Source organism: Centrocercus urophasianus, unplaced genomic scaffold (assembly GCF_019232065.1).
Source record: "Centrocercus urophasianus isolate 14NV4802_14NV808 unplaced genomic scaffold, USGS_Curo_1.0 seq_37, whole genome shotgun sequence".
NCBI classification, from domain to species: Eukaryota; Metazoa; Chordata; class Aves; order Galliformes; family Phasianidae; genus Centrocercus; species Centrocercus urophasianus.
Window position 1 is genome coordinate 5233867 of NW_024884944.1, and position 23894 is coordinate 5257760.

General features: G+C 50.4%; 2 protein-coding genes and 1 long non-coding RNA gene across 8 annotated transcripts in view; 2 read left to right on the forward strand and 1 right to left on the reverse strand.

Annotated features, from left to right (window-relative positions):
• CEP164 (centrosomal protein 164) overlaps positions 1 to 13079 on the forward strand; it is a 37499-nt gene extending 24420 nt beyond the window's left edge. For 5 of the 6 annotated variants that reach the window (XM_042832098.1, XM_042832100.1, XM_042832099.1 and 2 more), the window contains 18 exons: positions 696 to 827; positions 1180 to 1396; positions 2002 to 2079; positions 2339 to 2470; positions 2742 to 2864; positions 3385 to 3528; positions 3715 to 3798; positions 4195 to 4263; positions 4627 to 4805; positions 5250 to 5376; positions 5798 to 5865; positions 6067 to 6274; positions 6732 to 6839; positions 7841 to 7955; positions 8517 to 8882; positions 9347 to 9413; positions 9961 to 10068; positions 10866 to 13079. In XM_042832098.1, coding sequence (XP_042688032.1) covers positions 696 to 827; positions 1180 to 1396; positions 2002 to 2079; positions 2339 to 2470; positions 2742 to 2864; positions 3385 to 3528; positions 3715 to 3798; positions 4195 to 4263; positions 4627 to 4805; positions 5250 to 5376; positions 5798 to 5865; positions 6067 to 6274; positions 6732 to 6839; positions 7841 to 7955; positions 8517 to 8882; positions 9347 to 9413; positions 9961 to 10068; positions 10866 to 10965 — 2425 coding nt within the window. In that variant the 3' untranslated portion in view covers positions 10966 to 13079. The remainder of the gene's footprint in view (positions 1 to 695; positions 828 to 1179; positions 1397 to 2001; positions 2080 to 2338; positions 2471 to 2741; positions 2865 to 3384; positions 3529 to 3714; positions 3799 to 4194; positions 4264 to 4626; positions 4806 to 5249; positions 5377 to 5797; positions 5866 to 6066; positions 6275 to 6731; positions 6840 to 7840; positions 7956 to 8516; positions 8883 to 9346; positions 9414 to 9960; positions 10069 to 10865) is intronic. The other variant, XR_006171034.1, reaches the window with a different exon arrangement.
• A 3145-nt stretch (positions 13080 to 16224) lies between these two features.
• Positions 16225 to 18995, forward strand: LOC122167511. The gene is made up of 3 exons (XR_006171039.1): positions 16225 to 16313; positions 17149 to 17200; positions 18340 to 18995. It is a non-coding gene; the product is annotated as an uncharacterized LOC122167511 (long non-coding RNA).
• Positions 18996 to 21142: 2147 nt separating this feature from the next.
• Positions 21143 to 23894, reverse strand: part of DSCAML1 (DS cell adhesion molecule like 1) — a 78760-nt gene continuing 76008 nt past the window's right edge. Inside the window, exons 31-33 of the mRNA XM_042832077.1 lie at positions 23647 to 23841; positions 23138 to 23449; positions 21143 to 21585 (exon numbers count right to left, since the gene is read on the reverse strand). Coding sequence (XP_042688011.1) covers positions 21143 to 21585; positions 23138 to 23449; positions 23647 to 23841 — 950 coding nt within the window. The remainder of the gene's footprint in view (positions 21586 to 23137; positions 23450 to 23646; positions 23842 to 23894) is intronic.

Genomic DNA, 23894 nt, shown 5'->3' on the forward strand with positions numbered 1-23894 from the left:
TGTATTACAGGAGGACTTCCAAACAAGACTTTAAGGAATAGGGCATGGATTTCTACGTGTAAAACCCAGCCAATGCAAGAAGATCTAATGGCAACCCAGGGAGCAGAACAACAATAGGAATGGTGTCCTCTGTTCTGGGGGACTTTTCTCTCAAGACTTGTATTATAAACATCAGGGCCACCCCAGATAAGCTCTTAGCAGCACACAGGCAGCCAGAAAAGGTTGCCTTGATATGAAGCACTGTGGGGATGCTGCCTTGGGTGCAAAAGAGGACAAAAACTGTACCTGGAGGGAGAAATGTCTAAGCAGTGGGGAAAAAGGGTGTTGTGCAAAAGCATGAAGCTTTATACTAATGCATCCAGCTACCTTAGCTGGGAATCTGCCTCCATTTCATAGAGTTGATTTTTACATACCTGGGAAAAAAGTGCCACCTATGATGACAGTATAGTGAGCCTTTAAAATGCACTACAGGAGCTTGATGCTTAAGGGCTGTATCTCCTGTACCAGCAGCCAGACTGTGAAGGTGTGGAAGGGAATTAACTGTCTGGAACCTTGGGAATGCATCTCTCAGGCAGGTGCAGTGAGTGGGAGCTGATCTGCGTGCCCTGGGGAGGTGGTTTGAAGACATTAGAGCTTCCTGAACCTTTTATTTTTTTCTCCTCTTTTTTTCTTCCTCCTGGCTGCTGATCTCTCAGGACACTGAAAGAGGATTTGGCAAAGGTTTGTGAGGAGGAAGAATTACGTGTGAGAAAGGAGGAAACTGAAAGACTCTCAAAGCTGCGAGCCACCATCACCTCTGAGACTGAGGCAGAGAAGGAGAAGATAAGGTGAAAAGTTTTTCCACAACAAGCAGGAAGCTGCCATCCTTAGGGACATAAATTGTGGGTTTGAGAGAGAAGCATCTTGCATGCCATCAGCATCCACTTGGGGTTCTTTAGCCAGCCTGAGCTTCCTGTAGCTGCTGCCTTGCTCTGTTAGAAAGCTAGGAATCATGAGGACCCAGCTATGATGCTGTTTGCTGTTTATTTCCAAGGTCTTTGCTGTTCAAAGTGTCCATTGGTTCTCAACTTCTTCTGGGGTTTTCACGTCTGATCTTCTGAGCTCTGGTTCCTCAATGGAGCCCAATGTTAAAGTACCAAATTCTGACTGGCTCCTCTGTTCTTGTTATAACCCTACCAGGGCAGAGCAAGAGCTGGCACTGCAAAAACTAAGAGAAGAGTGGGAATCCCTGCAGGAAATGGAGAAGGAGAACTTGGAGAGGAAGAAGCAGCTTGCTTTGGAGAAAATGAAGCTGGAAATGGAGGAAGCTCAACAGAAAGAAACAATCAGGCTAGAAAAAGAGAAGGAACAATTCCTAAGGGAGCTTAAGGAGAGATTAGAAATGGAAAAGAAAAAGGTGAGACTCTTTTGTTACCAACTAGAGCCAGACCCTTGCTGTTTATGCTGACCTGACTTGCACTGCAATGCTGAAGTTAAATAAGATTAAGTAACACCTGCATGTGCTTTGATAATGACTATGTTAAGACACAAAGGAAAGATGTTTGGCATGCTGGTAGAGCTGTGATTGGGCTGGGGATGCTCCCCTTGTTTTGTTACAGGGGGGATTAAATAGTTATTTCAGTGGCCACATTGCATCTGAAGGAAAAAAAATGTTGTTCTTCTTGGCCAAGTGAAAGCAAACTACCTTATCAGGCTAGAAAACCTCTTGGGTGTTGCTTTAGCACTCTGGAAGGCTTGATGTTCTTGAATAGAGGCAGCTGATAGTCTTTCCATGGGATGGCATGTCTGAGATCCACTGAGATCTTTGGAAAGGAAAACGTCCAGAGAGCTTACTGTGCATTACTGTGCATTACTGTGCATTACTGTGCATTACTTGTTTTGAAAGGGATTCACTGCGCTTTTGCTGCTTGTGGATAGAAGTTAATTGCAGCTGCACCTTGTGTGGCATTGTCCCTGTAAATGAAGGATTGTCAGCAGACTGTTTGGCTTGTCTTCCTGTAGGCTGCAGAGGAGCTAGAGAAACAGTTTGCAACTGAACTCCAGCAGCTGAAATCTGCAGCAGAAGAGAAGCATCGGAAGGTAAAAGATGGTGTCCCCAGAATGGGAATTGCTTTTTCGTCCCACTCCATTTCCAGGTGTGGGCAGGGTGGGTGGCATTAATTATTTTCTACTTCCTAAACATGGTTCTGGTCTGGCTCAGTATTTGGGCATGTTCCAAGTTAGGGGGTGGTGGGACTGTACACGTTGATCTTTGCCATGCTTCTTGATCTCTGTAGGAGGACACTAGAGAGATCTTGTCAGAAGGGTGACAAGTCTCTGTGGGTGGTTTTCATGGCAGGTCACTTCCAGCCTGCAAACCCAGATAGTGGAGGCACAGAGGAGTGAGGAGGCTTGGTTGCGTGAAGATTTGCAGAGAGCAGAGGAGAAAGTGCAGCAGAAATCATACCAAGTAGCAGAATATGAACGTGAGGCAAGTATTCGTCTTGGATGCTGAGAGTTCTTTGTTCTCCATTGATGTTTGGTGAGGTCTGAGATGCAGAGTCCCCTGCCCAGGGGTGACAGTGGTGCGCACTGGGGAAGGGACAGCAGCATCTCCTTTCACAAAGTGCTTTTTTGCTACTCTCTAGGCTGTGGCCTGATCCCACTTGCAAGGTTCTCAGTCCTTCTGTTCGTGTGGGAAGCTGCTCTCTTGGGGAGCCAGTGCAGTGATTCAGTGAAGCCTCTTTGTGTCATCATTGCAGCTCAGTGAGCTTATGAGTGAGAAACGCCATGAAGTGGAAAAAGACCATGAGAGGAAAATGGAGAGGATGAAGGAGGAGCACCAGGAGGTCCTAGCAAGGATTCGGGATCAGTATGAAGAGGAGGTACTTCTGGGGAAGTGCAGTGGACTGGGAGATCACTGTTGGTCAGCTGGACTGTACCTGGGCTGGCACTGCTGCTTGCCAGCTCTGCTTATCTCAGCCACTCCTAGAACTGGGGCATCTCATTCGTTTTAGTGCTTTTGCTGCTGTGTAAAGCAAACTGAGGCTCAGGTTATGATGTTAACCTGTCAAAGCATTCTGTGCAAGCAACTTCCACGTGCATTTGTGGACTTCTGTATTTAGAGAAGCTTTTTGATGGTTTCGTAGTTGCCTGTTCTGGAAAGCTTCCTGTCACACAGTCAGCAGTGTATGACAAAGCCCTATCATGGGTCATTTCTTCTTTCCTGAGCCATCTTCATAATGATATTGTGCCTACAAGCAGCAGGCTTTAATCTTGCTGAAACTGTTATTTGCTAAGGACATGTTGTGTGATGAGCTGGTTATACAGAGCGTGTGTCCTTTGTGTTCATGGTTGCTGAAGGGTTTCACTCGGCCGCCTTTTCTCGTTTGTATTCTGTGACAGGAAAGAAAGCAAAGAGCAGAGCTGTTTGAAGGCCTGCGAGGTGAGATGGCTCGCCTCCGACAGCTCCATGAAGCGGAGGTGAAAACTCTGCAGGCAGAGCTGGATGAACGTCTGACCGCACTGCAGCACAGGCATGGGGAGAAGGTGAGGAGAACCCTGCTTGGCAGTTTGGGACTTGGCTGCTTGGGTACTGTGACACCTCCGTGCATCTGCCACCCTCTGTAGCCAACAGAAATACAAGTGGCAGGTCATTCTCTCCTGGTGGCAGAGCTCTGCCTGGTGGGTGAGGAGCTTGTGCCATTCACCCTTTAAGTTGACATTTCTGTGCAGGAAAGAAGACTCCAGGATTCAGAAAATGAGCTTGAAATACGTGCAAGGAACATTAAAGCAAGATCAGTGCAGCTTCTTAGCCAGGTGAGTCAGCTGTGTTGGGCTTGAGACATTTCCTTGCCTGAGCTGCTCCCCTGGCTGCTTCCTGGCTGGGTTGTATTTGCCACCCAAGTTACCAGGTTTCAAGATAAAACTTCTGTCGTGAGGGCTAAGTGTTCTTAGTAGCACAGTCTCACAGTTAGTGGTATTTGTGGTGAAAGTCAGTGCCTTGGCAGTGCTCCTCTGTTTTGGGAGGCAGTATGTGAGTTATGTCACTTACAGGATGGGATGAAGCAGAACAGATAACAGCGTTCAAGTAATCTTGAATTATCTTGAAAATTAGGCCTGACCTCTGTATTTCAAGTGTTGTTGAGCATCAGCAGTCTCCTCTGCTGGTTTCTCTATGTTCTGATAGTCACCTGCTTTTTCTGCTGTGTCTAGGAGGAGTCTCTGAGAAGGAAAAAGCAGCAGCTGCTAGATGAAGACAGACGGACTGAGCGAGAAAGAGATGTATGTATGCCTTGGCTCTGCAAGGGATCTGTGCTGCTTTGGTTTTGGGGATGGAAAGGGGAACGCACTAGAACCATGGCTTAAAAAATGAAAGTTATGTTGTTTTCTAAACTGTGAGTTTGCAAGTTCCCTCCTGCCCCTTTGGCTTGACCTGGAGAGTCTTCCTGCTGGGAGTTTGGTTAGCTCAGAGGTATTTCCCAAAAAGAGCAGGCAGTCTTGTTCCCCTGGGATTGATGTGTGATGTGTGTTTGTAGCTCTGGGGCCTCCCATGAACTGTGCAGATAGCAGAAGTCTCTTGCATGCAGTGTGCATTCACTCCATTGTCAGGGAAGCCTGAGAGATTTTTTGTTTGTTTGTTACCAGGAAGCTGCTTTAGCTTCTCAGCTCCGCCTGGAGGAGAATCGGAAGGAGCACACCAACCTTCTTGAGTCCATCTGGCAACTGCGTAAGGCTCTTGAGGAGCTCCAGGACCAGAAAGCTGAGCTGGAGGCCCAGGTGGATTTGCTGCAGACTCGAAGCCAGAGGCTGCAGAAGCGTATCAGGTGTGTGTCTGTGTGTGAGAGGTTTCCTCTAGTGCTCAAAATCTACCTGGTTACTGGTGTTGTCTGCAGGTGTTGCACGAGCAGTTCAGCTGTGCCTAAGAGCAGTGGCAGTAGGCTGTCTTAACGGTCCTTGTCAAACTGCTTTGCTACTGTCTGATGTACCCCAGCCCTGGGTATAGAAGTCTGTATCTGAAAACTGCTATATGAAGTCTCTTATTTGTATTTATTCCTGTATGTGGGGAAAAAAAACTGTATGAGACAGCAGCTGTAAGCTGTTGTGAATTCTTGTCGTCAGCATGTTTCTGTGTTCCCACTTGTCTTTCATGTCTGGCCCTTTCCTGTCTGGAATCTGGAGGTTGCTTTGGACACTTGCTGGTAGTTTACTGGGCTAGGAGGACCTGCAGTCTAATGAATTGCTGCCATTGTTGCCTTTTCATGTGGCAGTGAGCTTGAGGCAGCTGTCAGGAGCAAGCAGGAGACTTTGAAAGAATTGGAGGCAGAAGAAAGTGCGGAGTCTCCCAGAAGGAAAGCTGAGCTCCATGTTGAAGACCTGAGAGAAACTATTCATGCTGTGAGTAGAGCTGTCTGCAAAGGCATTTGCCTCGTGAGATCTGAGGCTGTAACTTTGTGAAGATTCCAGCCTTGGCTCTTTCTGCCTAAGCTCGTTTCAGATGCGTTGATGCATTCTTCTTTGCCAGAAGACATCAATGTTTTGTACTCCTTGTTGCTTTCTGCCTATTATTAGGGGAAAAGGAGCGTGGGATGCCTGAGTGCCCTTGAAGTCAAAAGCAGGACTTGAGTGGGAGATGGAAATGTCTCTTACTTAAAATATCACACAACAAAATATCCCCAGCACTGGTCTTGGATCAGGGCAGTAATACAGTGATGTCATCCAGACATCCACTTTTGCCCCTGATTTGATTCTAATGGGATCCTGGGCTTCAATTTTCTTGTGCGTATCTATCAGTGTTTGAAACGTTTCCACTCTTCAGCATTCATCCAGAGAGCCTGCTTCCCCGCCTTCTCAAAGCCATGAAGACAGCAACTTCCAGTTTGATCAGTGAGTATCTGTGTACCAGCTACTTCAGAAAATGTGGTTCTCTTGTTTGTTTTTTTTTTTTTCCTTGAGTTTTAGAAGCAGATGTTTTTGCTTGAGTTTTATATGCATTGCACATACAGTTTATTTTGGGAGGGATCTGCATGAGGCTTGCTGGATGGAAAGGCCAGCACAGAAGGCCAGAATTGTACCTGTTTCTTATAGAGTCAGGAGCTACATCTCTGCTGAAGGAATCTCCATCAGAAAAGCCAAGGAATTCCTGGTGCGTCAGACCCACTCCATGAGGAAAAGACACACAGCACTGAAAGCTGCAAAGCAGCAGTGGCACCAAGATGTGCAGAAAGCACAGGAGGTGGTGCAAGATCCTGACAACTCCCAGCTCCTGGAGGGAATGCGCAAGAACCTGGAAGAGGTGAGTCACTGAGCACTGGCAGGCATCCATCCCATCAGCAGGGACAGGTTCACAGTTGTAGCTCTGCAGCAGCTTCGCTCTTGCTTGAAAACTGATCCCTGAGTACTTGTCAGTTCTGCTGATACATCAACCAAAGACAGGGAAAAGGTCTTCATTTCCTTCATTGACAGAGCACTCCTATTTGCAGATTTTTGCTGCAAAGCTGTCGACTCTGTTGGATGCAGGATTGTGACAGCCCTTTTTCTGTGGAGCAATGTTGCCTTAGCCTTGTTCTTTCCCTTCTGCACATTCCTTTTTGTTGCTCTGTGGGACTTGGGAGCAGTTTAAATCCAGCAGCATGATTTCTTGTGCCAAGTAGAAATGAGATGGTGAAAATCACCGTGACCACTAAAGTAGATAATTTCCTGTTGTTCTTGGGTAATTTTCCTCCTTGGCATTGCTGTTTGATCCACTGCAGGAAGCCAAGCAGCTGGACAAGATGAAGTCGGCTATGCGGAAAGGACAGGTGCTGCTGAAGAAGAAGGAAGAAAAGCTAAGCCAGCTGGAGTCGTCCTTGTTGGAGGAGGTAAGCACAAGCATCCTGCTTGGACCTGCCCAGCTGTGCTCCCAGTTTGCAGAGCTGTTGGCCTCCTCCCATAGGCAGGAGTCTCTGCAGAGCTTTTGGCTGTGTTGTGCTTTGAGAGCAGACTGATGGGTCTGTGAGAAGAGTGGGAGAGAGTAGGCGAGACAAAGAGCTGGAGAGAATGACTGTGGTGCACATGATTCACCAGGTCTGAGGTTTGAGATGGAGAGTTTGTCCCATGATTGCAGCTTGCCAGTCAAGGCTACTGGCATCAGGGTTTGAGTTGGTTGGAAAAAAATCTGCTAAATGAGCCCTCAAAGCTTCTTAGATCAGAAGCAAATCTATGTTAATGGTGATATGCAGATTACAATATAAACTGAACTCCAGTTAGAATTGTTAGATATTTTATTAACTGTCTGTGACTTGGGCAAGATGGCAAGTATTTCCCTTTGCTGATGGCATCTGGACTCAGCATTAAGCATATGACCCAGAAAGCAACCTGAAAAATCGGCATGATTTTTGCCTAGAGAGAACGAGGGCAGGTCACCTCGTGTGAGGTGGAATCCACTTTACTTTCCTGTTTGGGACAGACCTTGGAATCTGTCCAGCTGTGCTTGTGAGCATGTGGCCTTAGAGCAGCAGTGTAGATGTGAATGCAGAAGACTTCTGGTGGCCGAGCACTTTCTGTTGATGCAAAGAAATGACCCAGCCTGCAAGAGCTATAAGGCATATTTGATGCACAGAACGTTTTGACTTCTGCCTGGAAGGGCTGGTTCGTGCAGCTGTTAAATTTGGCCTCCAGTGAATGCACGTGCTTCTTTCAGAGGCCACACAGTCTCTTCACTTCTCAAACATTGCTGTTGGAGTCGCAAGACTCTCTTTTCACCTGTTCTGTGCCTGACCATGCAGTCCTGCCTGCGTAGATGAGCTGTAAGCAGTAGTCCAATGGCTTTGCTGTTGCAGAGACAGAAAGCAGGTTTCATTTGCAATGTTTCCCTTATCAGCTTTCAGATGAAGATACACTAAAGAGTGTTGCATGCAAGAAGATGGTGACTTTTGATCTCAGCAGCTCTGAGGACACAAACAGTATATCCAGTGCAAACGTACATTTGCCAAAGTGTAAGTTTCTGACTGGTTTGATACTCTGTGCTCAATGCTTTTGGCAGTGTCTGGCTTTCCCTTTTGCCTCTCAGTTGTATGTAAGGCTGTTCCTGTTTGTACTCATTTCAGTCTAAGGCAGCTTTGCTATTTATGACTGAGACTGCTCTGTATATAACACTTTGCTTGAAAAACTTATTTCCTGCCTGTGGTGGTGTATGAGAGGGATGGAATCTGTGCATGAACTTGCCTCTTAAATCTACCCTTATTTTTACTGTGGAGTGTAAAACATGGCTTCAGCTGTTCCTTCTCTGCTGCTACGGAGCTGTCATGCTCTGTCAGTGTCCAGGCTTCCTCCTCACATCTCTGTCAGGAGAAGTTGGTCCAGTTTCCCATGTCTGCTGCTTGTGCTATTTGCCTTCTGTTCCTTTAAAATTAATCTTTGTCTCTGCTGCTCTGTCTGTGAGCAGAGACTGATCAAACTCAGCTCACTGTGGCGCAGCACAAAGTGAGTCCTGATAAGGAGACAGTGTCTCCCTCACCTTTCCAGTGATTCCTTTTTTCCCTTCTCTCCTCTGCTAGCTGACCTGCGAACAGAGGTGCAGATTGCCCTACAGCAGGACAAGATCCAGTACTTGACAAACTCTGTGCAGCACATCACCAACGAGCTGAATGGGGTCCTCGGCGTTCTGAGCTCTCTGAACACCCTCCAGCCTCCGCTCCTCACTTCAACACAGGTGCCCCTGCAGGTTCCCTGTGACAGCATTCCTCTTTCTACGTATTCCACCTTGGCAGGATTGCAGGCAGGTGCCTCCTCGAGGCCCTCTGCTGGGCTGTCTGTGCCTGACCAGTGGGCCTGGGGCACTGGGCTGAGCTCCAGCCGCTCCTTCGTGGCTGGGCAGTCAGTGGACCGTTTCCTGGCAGAGAAGTGGCACAAGTACTTTCCAGGTAGGTCTCCTGTCCTTACTGCATCTCACTGTTTGCTTATGACTTCTGATTTCAGTGCTGCGTGTTCTAATCAGCTCATCATGCCAACCTGTACTGCTGTTGAGAGTAGTGCTAATAAGATCAAGAACAAGAACCTCATTCCTGGTAGTACAATGTATGTCCAACCGTGTTATCCTGCCTCTAGAAAAGTTTGGCCTCTGACATACACAGGAGAAAAGTTATTAAAAAAATGAGCAAAAAGGAATCCAGATCTTGCAGCAGCCTCCTGTGGATTGGAGATAGGGTTCACCATCTCAGCTTCCTTTATAACAACGCTGAGCTCTTGGCAGATGGCTCCACTTGTAGGGATGGCGTGTCCATAACAGGAAAGCAGATGCATTCAAATTATAAAGCCTGTTGATTTTTTCAGTGAGGGGGACCCTCACTGAATTGTGTATTTAATGTATTTAATGTTTGTTTCCCAGGTGGGTTCCCATCATCCAGTGGAAGTTCTGGTCCTTCAGACAACAAGCTGGGATATGTACCTGCAAGGTGAGTGTCTTTTTGAGTGTTCTTTTTTTTTGTTGTATTGCCTTTATTTGCCTGGAATAAATTTTAAATTAGGTGATTTTGTTTCTTACCTACTTGTTCAGTGAAGCAAATTAGATATTAAGAAGATAAATTAGGTACCATTGGTTACTCACTGCCACATGCCTTGAGACAGCAGCTTTATTTCAGAAGCCAGAGCTGTGCAGCTAACACTGATCTCAGGAGCAGAATCCAAGGGTGCCAGCTGTCTCCAGGCAGAACTCTGGCTGGCTCTGCTGTGGCAAGTGTCACTGGAGGGGTGACACTGCAGGCTGCCTGCCAGCTGAGCCTTTCTGATGCTACACAGGCTGAAGGAAGGACAGCAGCTAGGTGGGATGGGGGGGCTGTTGCTGCTCCAGCTCTCCTTCGTGATGTGGCTGTGCAGAACAGTTAGAGCTCAGAAGAGGTTGTTTGTTAACCTTGGCTCTTTCTTTAGCTATGCTTTTTCTCATCTCTGAGTTTGTTTCTGTCTAAGCCCGTTTCCCACTTCTGTCTTTTTCTCTCCCAACAGTGAGCAGATGCGCGTGTTCCAGAGCCGTGAGTCAGACAAGATGAGTATTCAAGGAATGATTGAGACCAACAAGAAATGGCTAGAAGACTTCAAGAGTGATTCAAGGATGTATCCTTTGCCTGGGTCTGGTCTCTAATTGTAGTCCAGCTTCCTGCAGCAGGCAGGAGGAAACAGCAGGAGGTGAATGAATCAGAAGCCACTAAAGGATTGAACAGCAATTTTGAAGCCTTAGCCTCTATTTTAGTGTCCAGTTCTGCAAAAGAATGTTGTTTAGCAGTTGGAGCACGAGTGACCTGGTTTTTCCATCTTTGAGCTGTGCTTACCTGAGAGATTCTCCTTCCCTTCTCCCAGTTGTGTTGTGAAACACAACAGTTGGAGACAGTAATGTGAGAATTTTGCCTGCTGCTGTAGGCATGCGGTTGGTGCAGTTGATACAGGCAGCCTGGTGTGAGGGAGCCATGAGCACAGCCAAAGCTGTGTGTGGCAGCTGTGACTTGCAAGGTGAGGTGGCCACACGGCTGTGCAGGGAGGCCCTGGGCTCCCTGGTGGAGTTGCCCTGTCTAGCTCAATTTGGAGACATATAAGTGAGTGAAACCTGATGGGAATGTTTCCAGGTTTGTGTTGTAACAGCATTATGTTGGGCTGGAAGTATCTCCTTTGCAGTGTACACTGATATTAGCAGCAAATCCCTCAGGCCCTCTGATAGCACACGCTGTCCTGAGCGCAGCGCTCCTTTGAATTCCATAATCCCCCTTTAATTCCATTTGACTTGGATGCAGAGGGCTGAAGGCAGCACGTGTGTGTGAGGCTGGTTCCTGCCCCTCAGTACCTGCCCTGTCTCCTGGCTGTGCTCATGCCTGCTAATCTCTTGTGTAAGCCATGCTTTTCCTTAACCCAGCTGTCAGACCTCTCTTCCCAGGCGCAGAGAAGCCCCCTGCCAGCAGCTCCAGCCTACTTCAGCTAGGGCTGGATGAAAACAGACAAATTAAAGTGTACCGTTACTGAAAGGTGGGACTTGATGTTTTCAGCCCTCGACTCTGGGCACAGGACCTGGAGAGATGATAGCTGGGGGCTGTGCAGTCTCTCTAATGGTACGGTGGGTTTTGGTGATACCCAGCCATCTCTGTCTTTGTGCTGTGCCCTTGAAATAAAGTCTCTTTACAAGAGAGTGGAGGGAGGAGGAAGTGAAGTTCCCAGGTGGATTCTTCTAATCCTGTAATGTGTCCAAATATACTTTATAGACTGTTTAATCCAGTGGTGAAATATCAGGGCTTCAATAAATCAACAGTTCTCTCATTAGTATTCTAGAAACTGTGAGACATAGCTGTGAATCATGGAGAACTTTGAGTAACTGGTCAAGGGGGAGGACATGAATCTAGCTGAGACTTTGCTAGAGGAAATGTATCAGGAAATGAGCCCACACTGATGCCCAACAAATGCTTAATTACAGATGAGCCAAGTCATCTGGCTTCTGTGGCGAGTGCATGAGCAGAGGAGAACGGGCAGCAAAATGGCTATAGAATTGGGAAACAGCAGATTTTGACTCTGGGAAATGTTCCTCTCTTCTGGTGTGGAAACAATAGGAACAAAACCAAGGGTGGTTTTCATGGCAGATATTGTAGGAAAGAGTTCCCTGCGTCCTCCTCTTTCTGCCAGGCTGGCCAGAACTGCGCAGCATAACTGTGCTATGGGAGCTCAGCTCATGTATTACAAATGTGCTGATGGCAACACGGAGCAGGGATGGCAGGAGAGCGAGCAGCAGTGTCTGCTGGTGCAGGCAGTGCTGGGGAACTCAGCCTAGTGTGACTGCGAGGAGACAAAGCCCCATCTGCATCCTTCCATGCCCTGGGGAAGGGGATCTGGAGCTCAGCAGCTGGGGCTCTTCCTGCACAGCAGGGCTGCGTGGCAGACCTGAGCGCTGGCCTCGCTGCTTGGAGCAGCTCTCCCAAAACCTTGAAACAAGGCTGGGAGCAGGGCTGGGGGGTTGGCACACGCTGTGCTCCGATGTGAGCTCACACCTCAGCAGGTGGCTGTGGTTGTGGTGCTTTGGATGGGCTGCATTCAGAGCACAGCCACGTCCTGCTGGCGTGCAGAGGTCGGTGGGGGCTGCTTGAACCAGAGGGGTGGGAGAAATCAGGCCGTGCTTTCATACCACTAAGTGGGGAAAGTGGTATTTGGTTGTTTTATCAGTCATTCCTCCGAGCTGACTTTAAATATTTAATGCTGTAAAAAAACACTGTACCATTTGCTATTTTGTCTGATGAGAAGTCTGCATTTCAAGGGATCCCATCTGTGAGAAATCAGCTTCAAAGTCGCTCTCTCTGGAGACAGCTGATGCGGGGAGGATGGCGAAGTTGCTGCTCTTCACCCTTCAGTGCTGTTTGTGCTTCTCAGTGGCTAATGATGTGCAGCAGAGTAAAGCACAGCTCCCCCTTCCTGACTGTTGTGCACTGGCACAGCATTGCAGCGATTTGTGCTGTGAGGGTGGCAGGGGAATGTTTACATGCAAATAGAAATATATTTTTGATGAACATTTTAAAACTCTCAGGAAGAATGTCCGTATTTGCATTTATTTTTATTCTTTTGGGGCTGAACTCCTCAATATTTTCTAAATTCCTTAGCCAGCCTTTGTCCTGGGATCTTCTGGAGTGGGTAGCATCATGCTCATGTCCTTGCTGAAGAAATCCCAGCTGGGCTGAGCTGGGAGACCTCGTGTGACCACAGGGAATGGCAGCTGTGTGGGGCAATCCCTTCTCCATAGGAAGGGATGGATGGAAATGCAGATTTCCTGTCTGCTGTCAGATTATGCCAATCCCTGCCTAGAGGGATTTTGCTTTTGGTTTCCCAGCTCTTGGTGGAACACGTGGCAGAATCTCTAGTTATATTTTGGACTTCTGGCTCCCTGAAGGTGGGGGGAGGCTGTCAGCACGGTGGATGCTGCACCCAAAGCCGTGCAGCTGAGCTCAGGCTGCATTCTGAAAAGCATAGATTGGTGGTGTGGGGGAAGCGCCTGCTTTCTTAGCAATAATACATTTTGAAACATGTTTATTCTTCCTGTTGAAACTTGTGATCGCTGTATCTGGTTTTGTAAGCAAATTAAATCAACACGAGTCTGTTTTGTATGGGGTGACGTTTGCGGCTTTATTTTTGCTTGCTGAGCCATCCAGCTGTAGTCTCAGATAGCCAGCTCTTACTTACCTTTCACATCTTCCCCTCACTTTTCTCCAGGCTGCTTCATGTTTTGTCTTGTCAAGGTCATCTCTGGCAATTTTTAAGACCACTTCAGCTCGCTGTAGCTTTATTATCATTATTCTATTAAGCATCTGGCCACGGTAGCAAACGCAGGGGCAGATAGAAAGCTGGAAAACAAAACTACAAAAGCAATTCTTCACGGGGCTCTCAGCCAGCAGGACAGCTTTTCATGGGCTTGTATCCTGCCCTTTTCATAAAACTGTCATCCAGACTCATTACAATGGTTGTCTCCCTTCTGAGCTTCATGTCAAGGCTGCGAGCCGGGCTGTGTGCCTGCAGAGCAAGGCCAGCCCTGCGGGAGGTGCAGGAGGGCTCCGGGTGCTCTCCTGGCTGCTTTGGCTCTGCCCTGGCTCCCTGGCATGTGTCGCCCTGCTGGGGAACGGGGCCTGGCTCTGGGGCTGCTCTTGGATAAAGCAGATTGGGTTAAAAGTGGTGAACTTGCAGCTGCTGTTTGAGGTCCTGTGCTGCTGCGTCGCTGCGTCACGTTCTCACCACCAAGGAGAGTTGGATCTGTGCTGTCATAGAATCATAGAATCGCAGCAACCTGAAGATCATCCAGTCCAACCCCCCTCCCATTCCTATCAGTACCACAAGCATTAAACCATCTCTTGCAGCTCCTCATCCAGGTGCCTCTTGAACACTGCCACGGATGGTGACTCCACCACCTCCCTGGGCAGCCATTGCAGCGCCTGACCACCCTCTGAGAGAAAAAGTTTCTCCTCATGTCCAACCTAAACCTCCTCTGGTACAACTTCTGGCCATTTCCTCAGGTCCTACTGTTTGCCTGGGAGAAGAGGCCAGACCCTTTTTCATCACAGCCTCCCTTCAGGAAGTTGTAAAGTGCAGTGAGGTCTCCCCTGAGCCTCCTCTTCTCCACACTGAACAATCCCAGCTCCCTCAGCTGCTCCCCATCGCACCCCATTGTGCTCCAGACCCCTCACCATTTTCGTTGCCATGGTCCTCTGCCCATGGTTTGGTCCTTTCCCTTCCCACCACCTGCCAGCAGCCGTGGGACTCCACAGTCTGCTCTTCCCTCTGCCTGTTTGCTCCTTTGGGACTTTTCAAGGTGGTCTGGTTAAAAACTCAGCTTGTCTTGTCTCTAAACGTTGGAGTGAAGGCTCCGGTGCTGGGAGGCTGCAGGTGTGTAACGGACAATGACAGAAGTGCTAGGGAGAGGGAGTTCAGCTCCTGCCCTTGATTTTCCACCTCTGACTTCAGCACAGCTGGAAATCCCGGGTTCAGATGGATGGGGATGGGAGAACTCTGACAACTGTAATATGATTTGAGCTCCTGGTACAGCAGCAGCAAGATACAAAGACAAATGTGGTCCTGGGATGCACGAGGCAGGCAGACACACGGAGGGGCTGTGCTGCTGCTGTGCACAGCTGTGCTCTGCATGCAGGGGGCTGGAAGGAAGGAAGGCAGTTGCTGCTGTGCGTGCTGGGGAGTGAGGGGAGCTACTGAAGCTGTAGGACAGATGAGGTGCAGGAAGAATCTGCTGGCCGTGTAGAAATGGTGGGTGATGGCTAGATGCACGTCCTTAAGAGCAAAACACAAACCACCCCCAGACCTTGAATTGCACGTTGTCCTGCTCAGCTATAGCAAATACGATGCCACAGACCTCAGCATGCTGTTGAGCCCATGTAATAACTGAAGCAAACAAGTCTCTTGGTTCCCTACAGCTCTTCTGAAGCAGCTGCTGGGCAAAGGGATGGCACTGAGAAACCCAAATTCACATCTGGACTCTGCAGGCCTTTTGGGTGCGGGAGGCAGTGCTGTCATCCTGCTGAGAAGCAATCCAAAACAGAGCCATGGGTCTGGGTGTGTGAGTGTGCATAGGTCTGCACAGGTACATAAGGAAAAAGAGGATTTGCTTTTCCTGGAATGCTGGTGCTGCATACGTTGGAGAAATTCAACGATTAGAAGAGCAAGAGGACAGAGCGTGATTATGGTGCCAGGATGAACACAAGCTGTAAGCTCATTAAGGAGCTTGGAGTCGGCCTGCTGGAGGAGGGGACGCTTCAGTCACTGCTGCTCAGAGACCACAGTGCATCACTGCCAGAGCTTTGGCTTCCCAGGACGGTGGGAGACTCTCAGAGACCGCAGCCATGCTGGGGACCCTGATGACAGCACTGTTTTTTGTGGTGAGAGCATTTGGACAGGTGAGTTGGAGCTGGCAGTAGGTAGGATTTAATGCTTTTTGTCTTATTTCTAGAAGCGTGGGGGTTGTTATCTTGTCAACTCTAAGCTGGTTTGAGCACATTTGAATTTCCGTGGCTGTAGCAAAGTAGATCTAACAGCTGCTTTGCAGAGAACTGCAAAGTGCAGGTACTTAGGCTTTCCAGTCTGGTGCTTTGGTGCCGCAAATGGGGAGCGAATCTTGGAGCTCTTTGGGATTGGAAGGCAGGAAAACCACCCCTGCTTGCTGCTGGGGGCACCTGACCCTACAGCTGGGGGCACCTGAGCCCTTGGAGCTGGGGGAAGGGGATGAGGATTCCACATTTGTCTGGTGGGACACATCCTAAAGCACTCCTGAGCAGGAGGATCACCTGAACTTAACACAGTGCCACACGGCATCAGCTTTATCCATAACATCTGTGTTTGCTTTCACAACTTGCTTAGCTTTAGTTCTTGTCATTTAAGAGCTCAGCAGCACAATCTGCTGCCTCTGTATCTTTCCTTCCTGACCTGCTGCTTGTGACCCTGTAGTCATCTCTGATGGCAAGCATGATGTCAGGTGGAGGAAGAGGAGAGGGCAGCAAGCATTCTCGTGGGCTGTGAGTCCCATGCTGGCTGTGCACTGTGGGACCAGGACCTGTGAGAACACCCAGTGAGAACTGCCCATCACTGGTGCCAGGATGACAAGCGGAGCATTGCCACTGTTAGCAAGGGTGTGATCAGTGTTGATGTGCATGCAGGAGCAGCTCTTCCTGTTGCTCATCCGCTTCTCCCCTGTTCTATGACCTGCTGCAAATCCTCTCTCCATCCAGCTTGGGACCAGCCTGTTCCAAGAAGAGCCCCTGCCATACCTTGTGTACCAGCCCCTGCCCTGGCAGATCCAGTGTGTGACACAGAGCCGCCGCACCAGCCGGGACAGCGATGTGAGTGCTGGATTTAGCTGGAGAAGGCAACTGGTAGGGAGGAGTGGGCTTCTTTGCTGGCCCTTGTGCAGCCCTAGGCCTTTCTCTGGCAGTGCATTGGTAGCGTGGGGCACCTGTTGTACCCAGAGAGTGCTGCCAGGCTGCCTCACTGCTCTGTGCTGGCATTGGGAGGCCCTTGGTTGGTATGTATGGAAAGTAGGGTGCCTGGCGTGCATGGGGCTGCAGCGAGGGCAGGGATTGATGCAGAGCTCAAATAAAGAGCAGCAAACCTTCTGTTAACCAAACAGTCTGCTTGGAACAGAAGGTTTGGGCAAGGGGGAGACATTTGTTCTTTCCCTTGAAAGACAGAGAATGGGGTAATTCTGGGAGGCAAGGCATGCTGAAAAATGTAGGATGGTGTTTGTAGCCAAACTCAAGCTGTTATCTTACAGAGATGAAGATGTTCCTTAGCAGACCTGGCATCCCAGGGGCTGCAGCACTGTGATAGGGGCTAGAGCTGAGGAAACCAACCCAGTCAGTCCGGTTCCATGCTGGTTTGAAATGCACCCCTAGTGAGGTTAGGCTGTGCCAGCGTTCATCCTAAGGTGTTCCTAGCAAGTCTTGCAGATTAGATTTTTGATACAGAGCTTTCTGCTTCTCCTCGGAGGACTTCTCACAAATGCAAATTAATTAATCACTGCTCTTTAGGTTCTTTAAGGGAACAGTAAGTATTTTCAAGTTTCCCAAGGGGAATGGATAGCAGACAGCTCAGTGGAGCCCTGTCCCATTCAGTGCATCCCCGCCGGCTGGAAAGGACTGCTCCCACTGACTGCATTTCTGTTCTGTGCCTTTCTAGAGAGGCAGGAGCTCACGTCACAACAGCATCTACTCGATTTCTGGAGATAGAGGTGAGTGTGGAGCTGGTGGGGAGGCAGTGCTGACGGCACAGACAGCAGCATGTGTGTGTTTGACCCCTGCCTCCCCGTTCCCATGCAGCCTGCCCCATTGGAACACGTGGCTTGGGCTGTCCCCCACTTTCCCTCCTCCCTGCTCTTCTGAGACCTCCAGCACTCAGCAAATAGGATTTGTCTGCTTCTATTCTCAGTGCACCCCGTCCAGTAATCGGATGAAGGCAGGTGCAGCGATGCTGGGGTGGGTGCTGGTGCTCACCCTGCACGCTCCTCAGTTACACAGCTCTGTCTCACCTGGCCGCTGTGCTGGGCTTTTCATTGCTGGGATCAGATGAAGGTCCCCTAGGGCTTCCTGGGCTGGCGGTGGCACTCGTGTTGGTTCAGCAGTGGGCTGTTATTGATGGGCTCTGTCACTGCTGAGCCTCGCCGAGCTCCTGCACCCGGTGTATTTCTCACAGAGCTGTCAGCAGCCCGCACAGCTGGGGGTTGGGCTCTGGAAGCTCACAGCTCTAAGTGCCCCCAGCGGCTCCCCAGCCTCTGGCATTTGATTTTTGCAGCGGGCAGGATTTACAGCTGACGATGTATCTTGTTAAGCAGGGCAGGAGGGAGCCGATTCCCAACGTGGACTTTTTTATGTATCTTTTTACTTCGCAATTTCTTTTAGGATGTGAATAAAAATGGGTTCAGGTGACATTGGTGAGTTTATACAGCAGCATCTGGCATCAGGATTTCTGATCGCTGCTCGGGGGGTGCTTAGCGGTGACACAGTCGGTTAAAAGAGCACTGCTGAGTGGCTTTGATTCAGTTCCTGTTGAATTTCACAATACTTCCCTAATGCCACATTAAGCGTGGAGTGGGGAGGGCTCCCATTTATCAGCATGAGAGCTTTATTGCTGTACAGCGCTGGGCTTTTTTTTCTAATCTTATTTGTGTGTGTGAAAGTAAGTGAGTATCATACGTGGTGATTAAACGTGGGGAAGCTGAGGTCTTTGGGGAGTAAAGCTGTGTAAATAGAGGGCTTAGAGCTGCCGGGGAGGCTGGGCTTTTCTCTGCCTCCTTCTGTCCCTGTGTGTGCTGGTGGGCTCACAGCTTCCTGATATCCCTGTGCTCACGGAGCTCTTTGGTTCTCACCATAGGCAGCTTGACCCCCGATGCCAGCAGTGAGGGCAAATTCTTCAGCGATCCCTCTGAGAAGGCAGCTCTCACCATCCAGACCCACTTCAGGAGATACCAGCAGCAGAAGCAGGGGAAGAAGTAGCTGCCTTGGCCGTCGTGCCCTGCACCGTCCCTCCTTTTGTGCATCGCGTTCCCCAGCGAGATTTGTGGCCGTGGTGACCCTGCTACCTAGCTCTTGGTGTGTGTAGATTGTCTGCTGGTCACTGAGATCCTTTTCCTGGTGGCTCCTTCCCTGGACAGCATTGCCTTGAAGACCGAGGTGCAACCACGGGGCTCCTGGTGGGAGCCTGACATCCACGTGGCAGAGCTGGCATTTGCCAGCCTAGGTGGAAGCACAGTGCTGGGAGCTGCAAGCCTAGGATGTGGAGAACAGGGCACAAACAGCCAAGAGCAATTTGCAGCAGTTAAGCATCCAGGTGGGGCTCTTTCTCATCAGCTTCAGCCCTCCTCCGTGCCTCTGTTTTGGGCTGGAGCTGAGGCAGAGCAGTCACCTCTCCTTCCCTTGCTCTTGGACCTGAACAGTGATGTCCCCCAGGCTGTGTGCTTCAGGCACTGAGGGAGCAGGAGGTGTGCTGCATGCTGTGACCTGGTTTCTTCTTTTCTTGCGGGCTCCTGGCTTCAGAGTGGGGCTGGGCATGAGATTGTGTTGGGGCTGCTCCTTTCCCAGGCAGCCCCCTACCACCCCAGGCTTTGGCTTAGCTGCCTGTTGTCACTTGTTTCAGAGTTTTGCAGACCACAACATCTGTTCCACATCTGGCAGGGACAGGACCTGAGGTTCTCTTGATTTATAGCATCCATTTTTTGAGTGCTGGCTTTAGGATGTTGCAGAGTTGTTGAGAAAGATGAGAAAACGGAAGCAGAGGTGGGAGGTGCCGGACTGGGAAACCAGGAAGTGTTTGAGAAGCAGGTGAGGAGATCCAGGAGCTATGGCACAAATGGAAGGGCCAGGAGGTAGAGGAGATGCTGACTGTGAGCAGTGATGCTCTGACCACTGCAATGTGTTCTCAGCTGCCTCTTTGCTGGCTACGGTGCTGCATTTTCTGTGCAGAGCTGCTGATGTTGTGTCCTTCACCTCCTGCCTCGTTGCTGTGCAAGGCAGTGAGCTCTGGGGCATCCTGGGGAGGGGCTGCAGCCGTGGCAAAGTGGAGCGGGGTCACGGGGAGGGGAAGGAGTGCTGGAGCAGCATGCTTGCCAAGCACCAGGAATTTGGCCTCTGTTAATGAATGCAAAGCCACTGTCTGGAACTGCTGGGGAAGGTGAGGTGGAGAATTCTTGCTAAGATGTAGAAGGAAATCTGTGCTAGCCGATTATAATAAAGACTTCGTAATCTGTTGTTCTTTTTATCTCGCTAATCCACTTACTCTCACAGCTGTGAACACACTTGCCTTTTCTTGCCTCCTCTATTTCAAGTCTGGGATTGATGTTTCAGAGCTGCACGGTTGCCTTGCTGTGACACAGCTCTGGGATGGGCTCTTGGCTCCATGCAAACTCTGCACAGGGTTTGATGTCTGAAATACGCTTGAACTGTTTCTGCACTCTTAGAAACATGCTAGGAAAAGGCTGATTTGCTTTTCCATGCTTTCCACCGATTCAGAGGGAGCAGGAATGGTTTCATTTTACGAATGCTGCAAGGCAGACCCCATACGGGGGTGGGCTGATGAGGGCAGAGCTGCAGCCTCTGTGCTGTGCATCCGTGGGGGCAGCTGTGCCTGGTCACTGCGTGCCTCCCAGCCTCACTGGCTCCTTCACGTTGTCCCTTCTTGTCTCCTTACCTTATAGCAAGCCACATACACTATTTCAGGACCTAAGAAGCCCTGTTGGAGCTGCACAATGTGACCTTCGGCATTAAGTTGCCATGAAATCCGTGTCCTCCTTGCATACAAGTTGGAAAACTTGGTGCATCGTCTCCGGCCACCTGTTAAACTGAGGGAGAGAAGTTGTGTAAAAGTAAATGCCATTCACAACAGCTCTTGGGATTTGTGCTTTGAGGAGGGGGCATTCCTGTCCGCCCCCAGCGCTCCTTGGCACAGGGCAGCTCTGACAGTCACCACAGCTGATGAAAATACAAGAAACTGTCATTGCCGCTCATTTTCTGGGTCTCCCCTCCATAAAACCCGCTGCTGCCAAGGCAGCTTCCAGCTTCGCTGGGTTTAAAGCGTTGTAGGACTGCAACAAGCAGATGGCAAAGGGGGATGTGCTGAGCAGCAGCAGCTAGCAGAGGTAATAAGGGGTGAATGAGAGCCCAATGCCAACAGCACTGGCACCAACTGCTGCCCTCCCCATCCTGGCCGGCGCTCAGCCACCGCAGAACACCCAGCTATAAACATAACCTTTATTGCACACAGCGCTGGTTTTTTTTTCATAGAAAAAGGTATTAACACATAAGCATTTGCAAATTGAAGCAACTCCTGTTGTTTTCAGAACAGTAAAATAGCATGCAATGTCTTTGAGACGTTCCTTTGTCAAAACCACCGACGAGATCAGGGGGGGAAAACAAAACAAAACAAAAAAAGTTGCCGAGTCTTTCCTTGTGCCCCTCTCAAAATGATGTGAAATATATATATGTTTACATATATATTATATTCTTTTTTCTTTTCATCTGTAACATCAAATTCTTTGTGCCCTGTTTTTTGTTTTTTGTTCGTCTGTTTGTTTTCCATCTGGAGAAGAAGAAAATAGTTTCATTTATACAAAAGAGTTCCTTATGTACAGGTCCGTGATTTAAATAGAAATAGGGGCGGGCAGGGGCTGAGTCCGCGGCGCCTACACCAGCGTGTAGGACTTGGAGTAGGCTCCGGCGCCCTGCTTCTGCGCCCTGCCCGCGCCCGACGTGCTCATCTCCAGCAGCGAGTCCCGCGAGCCCCCGACCTTGGAGTGCGCGGCGGTGGCGGCGGCGGTGGCGGCGGGGGGCTCGGCAGGGGCGGCGGGCGCTGGGGCGGGTGCCGGCGCGGTGCTGGCCGCGGTGGGCATGGGTAGAGTCCTTTGAGGTAAGGTGGTGGAGGAGGAGGAGGAGGAGGAGGGAGGAGGAAGGCCCGGGGGTTTGGCGGCGGGGTCCAGCGTCAGGTGCCGGGCAGGGGGGTGGTAACCACGGGCCAGGCTGCGGATGGAGGCTTCGCGGGGAGGCACCACAGGGCACGGCTCGTGGGAGTCTGGCTTGCGGAAGAAGGCGTCCGACTTGACGTAGAGCGGGAGGTTGCAGTAATCGCCTGAGAGAGGGGAGAGGGGAGGTGAGGATGGGGAGCGGCGCGCCCTGTGGGTGGAGCTGAGCGCCGCTGCCCGGACTGCGCTGTGCTACCGCGCTGGGGCTGTGATGGATTTCTGCTTTATGGCTATGGGACGTGTTGTGTGCTGCGCCTGCTGCTTTTCAGGGAATGGTTTGGGTTGGAAGGGAGCTGAAGGCCGCCTGGTGCCGCTCCCTGCAGCGCACAGGGACACCCACAGCTCAGCAGTGCTCACAGCCCCGTCCAGCCTGACCTTGGCTGTCTGCAGGGACGGGGCACCACCGCCTCTCTGGGCAACCTGTGCCAGCGCCTCACCGCCCTCACTGCCAAACCTTCTTCCTCAGCTCCACCTCAGTCTCCCCTTTTCATCTGAAACCATTTTCCCTTCTCCTCCATTTCTGGCATCACGCAAAGCGATGGAGAAGGAGCAGGATAGCAGCATCCCTCATGCTCTGAGTGCCTGTGATTTCCAAGCACCATGGCTCCCTCTTTTCCTACATCTGTGATCGTTGGAACATTTGTCTACAGATGTGCAACATTTGCAAGAGAGGGCTCCATTGAGATCAGGTGTACAACAGCTGGAAAAAGTTGGCCACATCTGTAGCAGCAGACTCCCCCTATGGGAACAGATGCACATCTGTGAGAGCTGGGCCATGTGGCAACATCTGGAAGCATCTGCAAGGGTGTGCAGTTCGGAGCAGGGTGAAACATCTGGCCACATCTGGAATGGTGTGGGGGGCACATCTAGAACAGATGTGGCCAGCTGTTCCTCCCTCTTGCACATCTGGAAAGAGAGCCGGCCACATCTGGAACAGGTGTGCAACAGCTGGAAGCATCTGGCAACAGCTGGAACAGCTGGCCTCTGTTCACTGGATCTATTAGAACCTGACCCGATCTCACAGGTTCTGCCAGATTCTGATACTCCATGATAGGATATTAAAAATTCCTTTTGAAACGTGCTGGTGTTTGGAAGACTCTGGAACAATGATGTATTCTGTTGAGCTATTAGATTTCCTGAGATTCTTTCAGATTCTGTCAGACTCTAATGCATTTTTTCACAACCTGACAAGTCGCTTAAAGCCTACTGCAATCTGTCAGAATCTCTTGAAATCCAATAAAATCGGTCAGCATCTATTTTATCATCAGGCTCTTGAATCTATCGGAATAGTTTTTAATAGTTTTCCAGCGTTGATTGAAATGCTGCAGGTTCTGGGAAATCCTGACATCACGTTAGATTCTGTCTCAATCCCTAAACGTTGTGTCAGAATCTCTTACAACCTCCTGGCATGCATCAGCCTCTGACAGATCGTATCAACATCTATTAGGTTCTGACACAGCCCAACAGCTTCTGACACGCGTGTGTTACGATACGTGTACCATTTGTGTTTTAATGCAAACAAGCATGCGAAAAGCATGGTACTGAAATACGGCCACTGGGCAGAGAGGGGCAAAGGGAGCACGAAAAGGCTGCTCCTGTGCCTTCCCTTTGCAGCAAGCACCTTGCCCTGCCTCTACGCTCGTATTTGACTCAACTTACTCTTGCTGGCACGGTGTGGGATGGGCACGGCCACGCTCTTGCCGCGCTCACTGTCTTGGGGCTTGGGTGGGGATGCGGTGAAGCGGCAGATGCCGGGCTCTGAGGGGGTGCTCATGGAGGTCATGCTGTCGGCATTGTCTGTGGTGCCCGTGGTCATCTGATCCGAGGAGCTGTCGGAGATGAAGCACTCGGTGATCTCGAACTTGGCGTGCTGCAGCTGCTCCTCCAGCTTGGCGTGCTCGTAGGCGCGCGCCAGCTCCTCGTAGGTGGACGAGGCGCTCTCGGTTGACACCATGCTGTTCCGGCCCTTGTCTGCAGAGGGAGAGGGCATCGGGTCCTCACCATCCCTATCCCACGACTGGGAACGCCATCTCCACCTTCCCCTTGCCCGCGTGTCCCCGGCAGTGGGGCTCAGGAGCCACCAAGGACCCCAAGCAGCCAGGCTGTCCCCCAACCCTTCCGCCACCCAGCACTCATCCTGTTGGTTGAGCACCGTCCCCATCACATACCGGTGTCCTGCGAGAGGCTGGCGCTGTAGCTGTCGCTCTCAGTGACGGTGATGCCGTGCTGGGAGCCCACCGTCCGCCAGTCCGAGGTCAGGGTGCGCGCCGGGGTGGACGCCTGGCACTTGGTGAGGGTCCATTGGCTTGAGTAGCGGTTGCGAGTGCTGTGAGCAGACTTCACGCTCTTCCTTGACACGGGGTCTGTGGCACAGTGATGACAACATCATGCGGGCTCAGTCCCAGAGCCGACCACC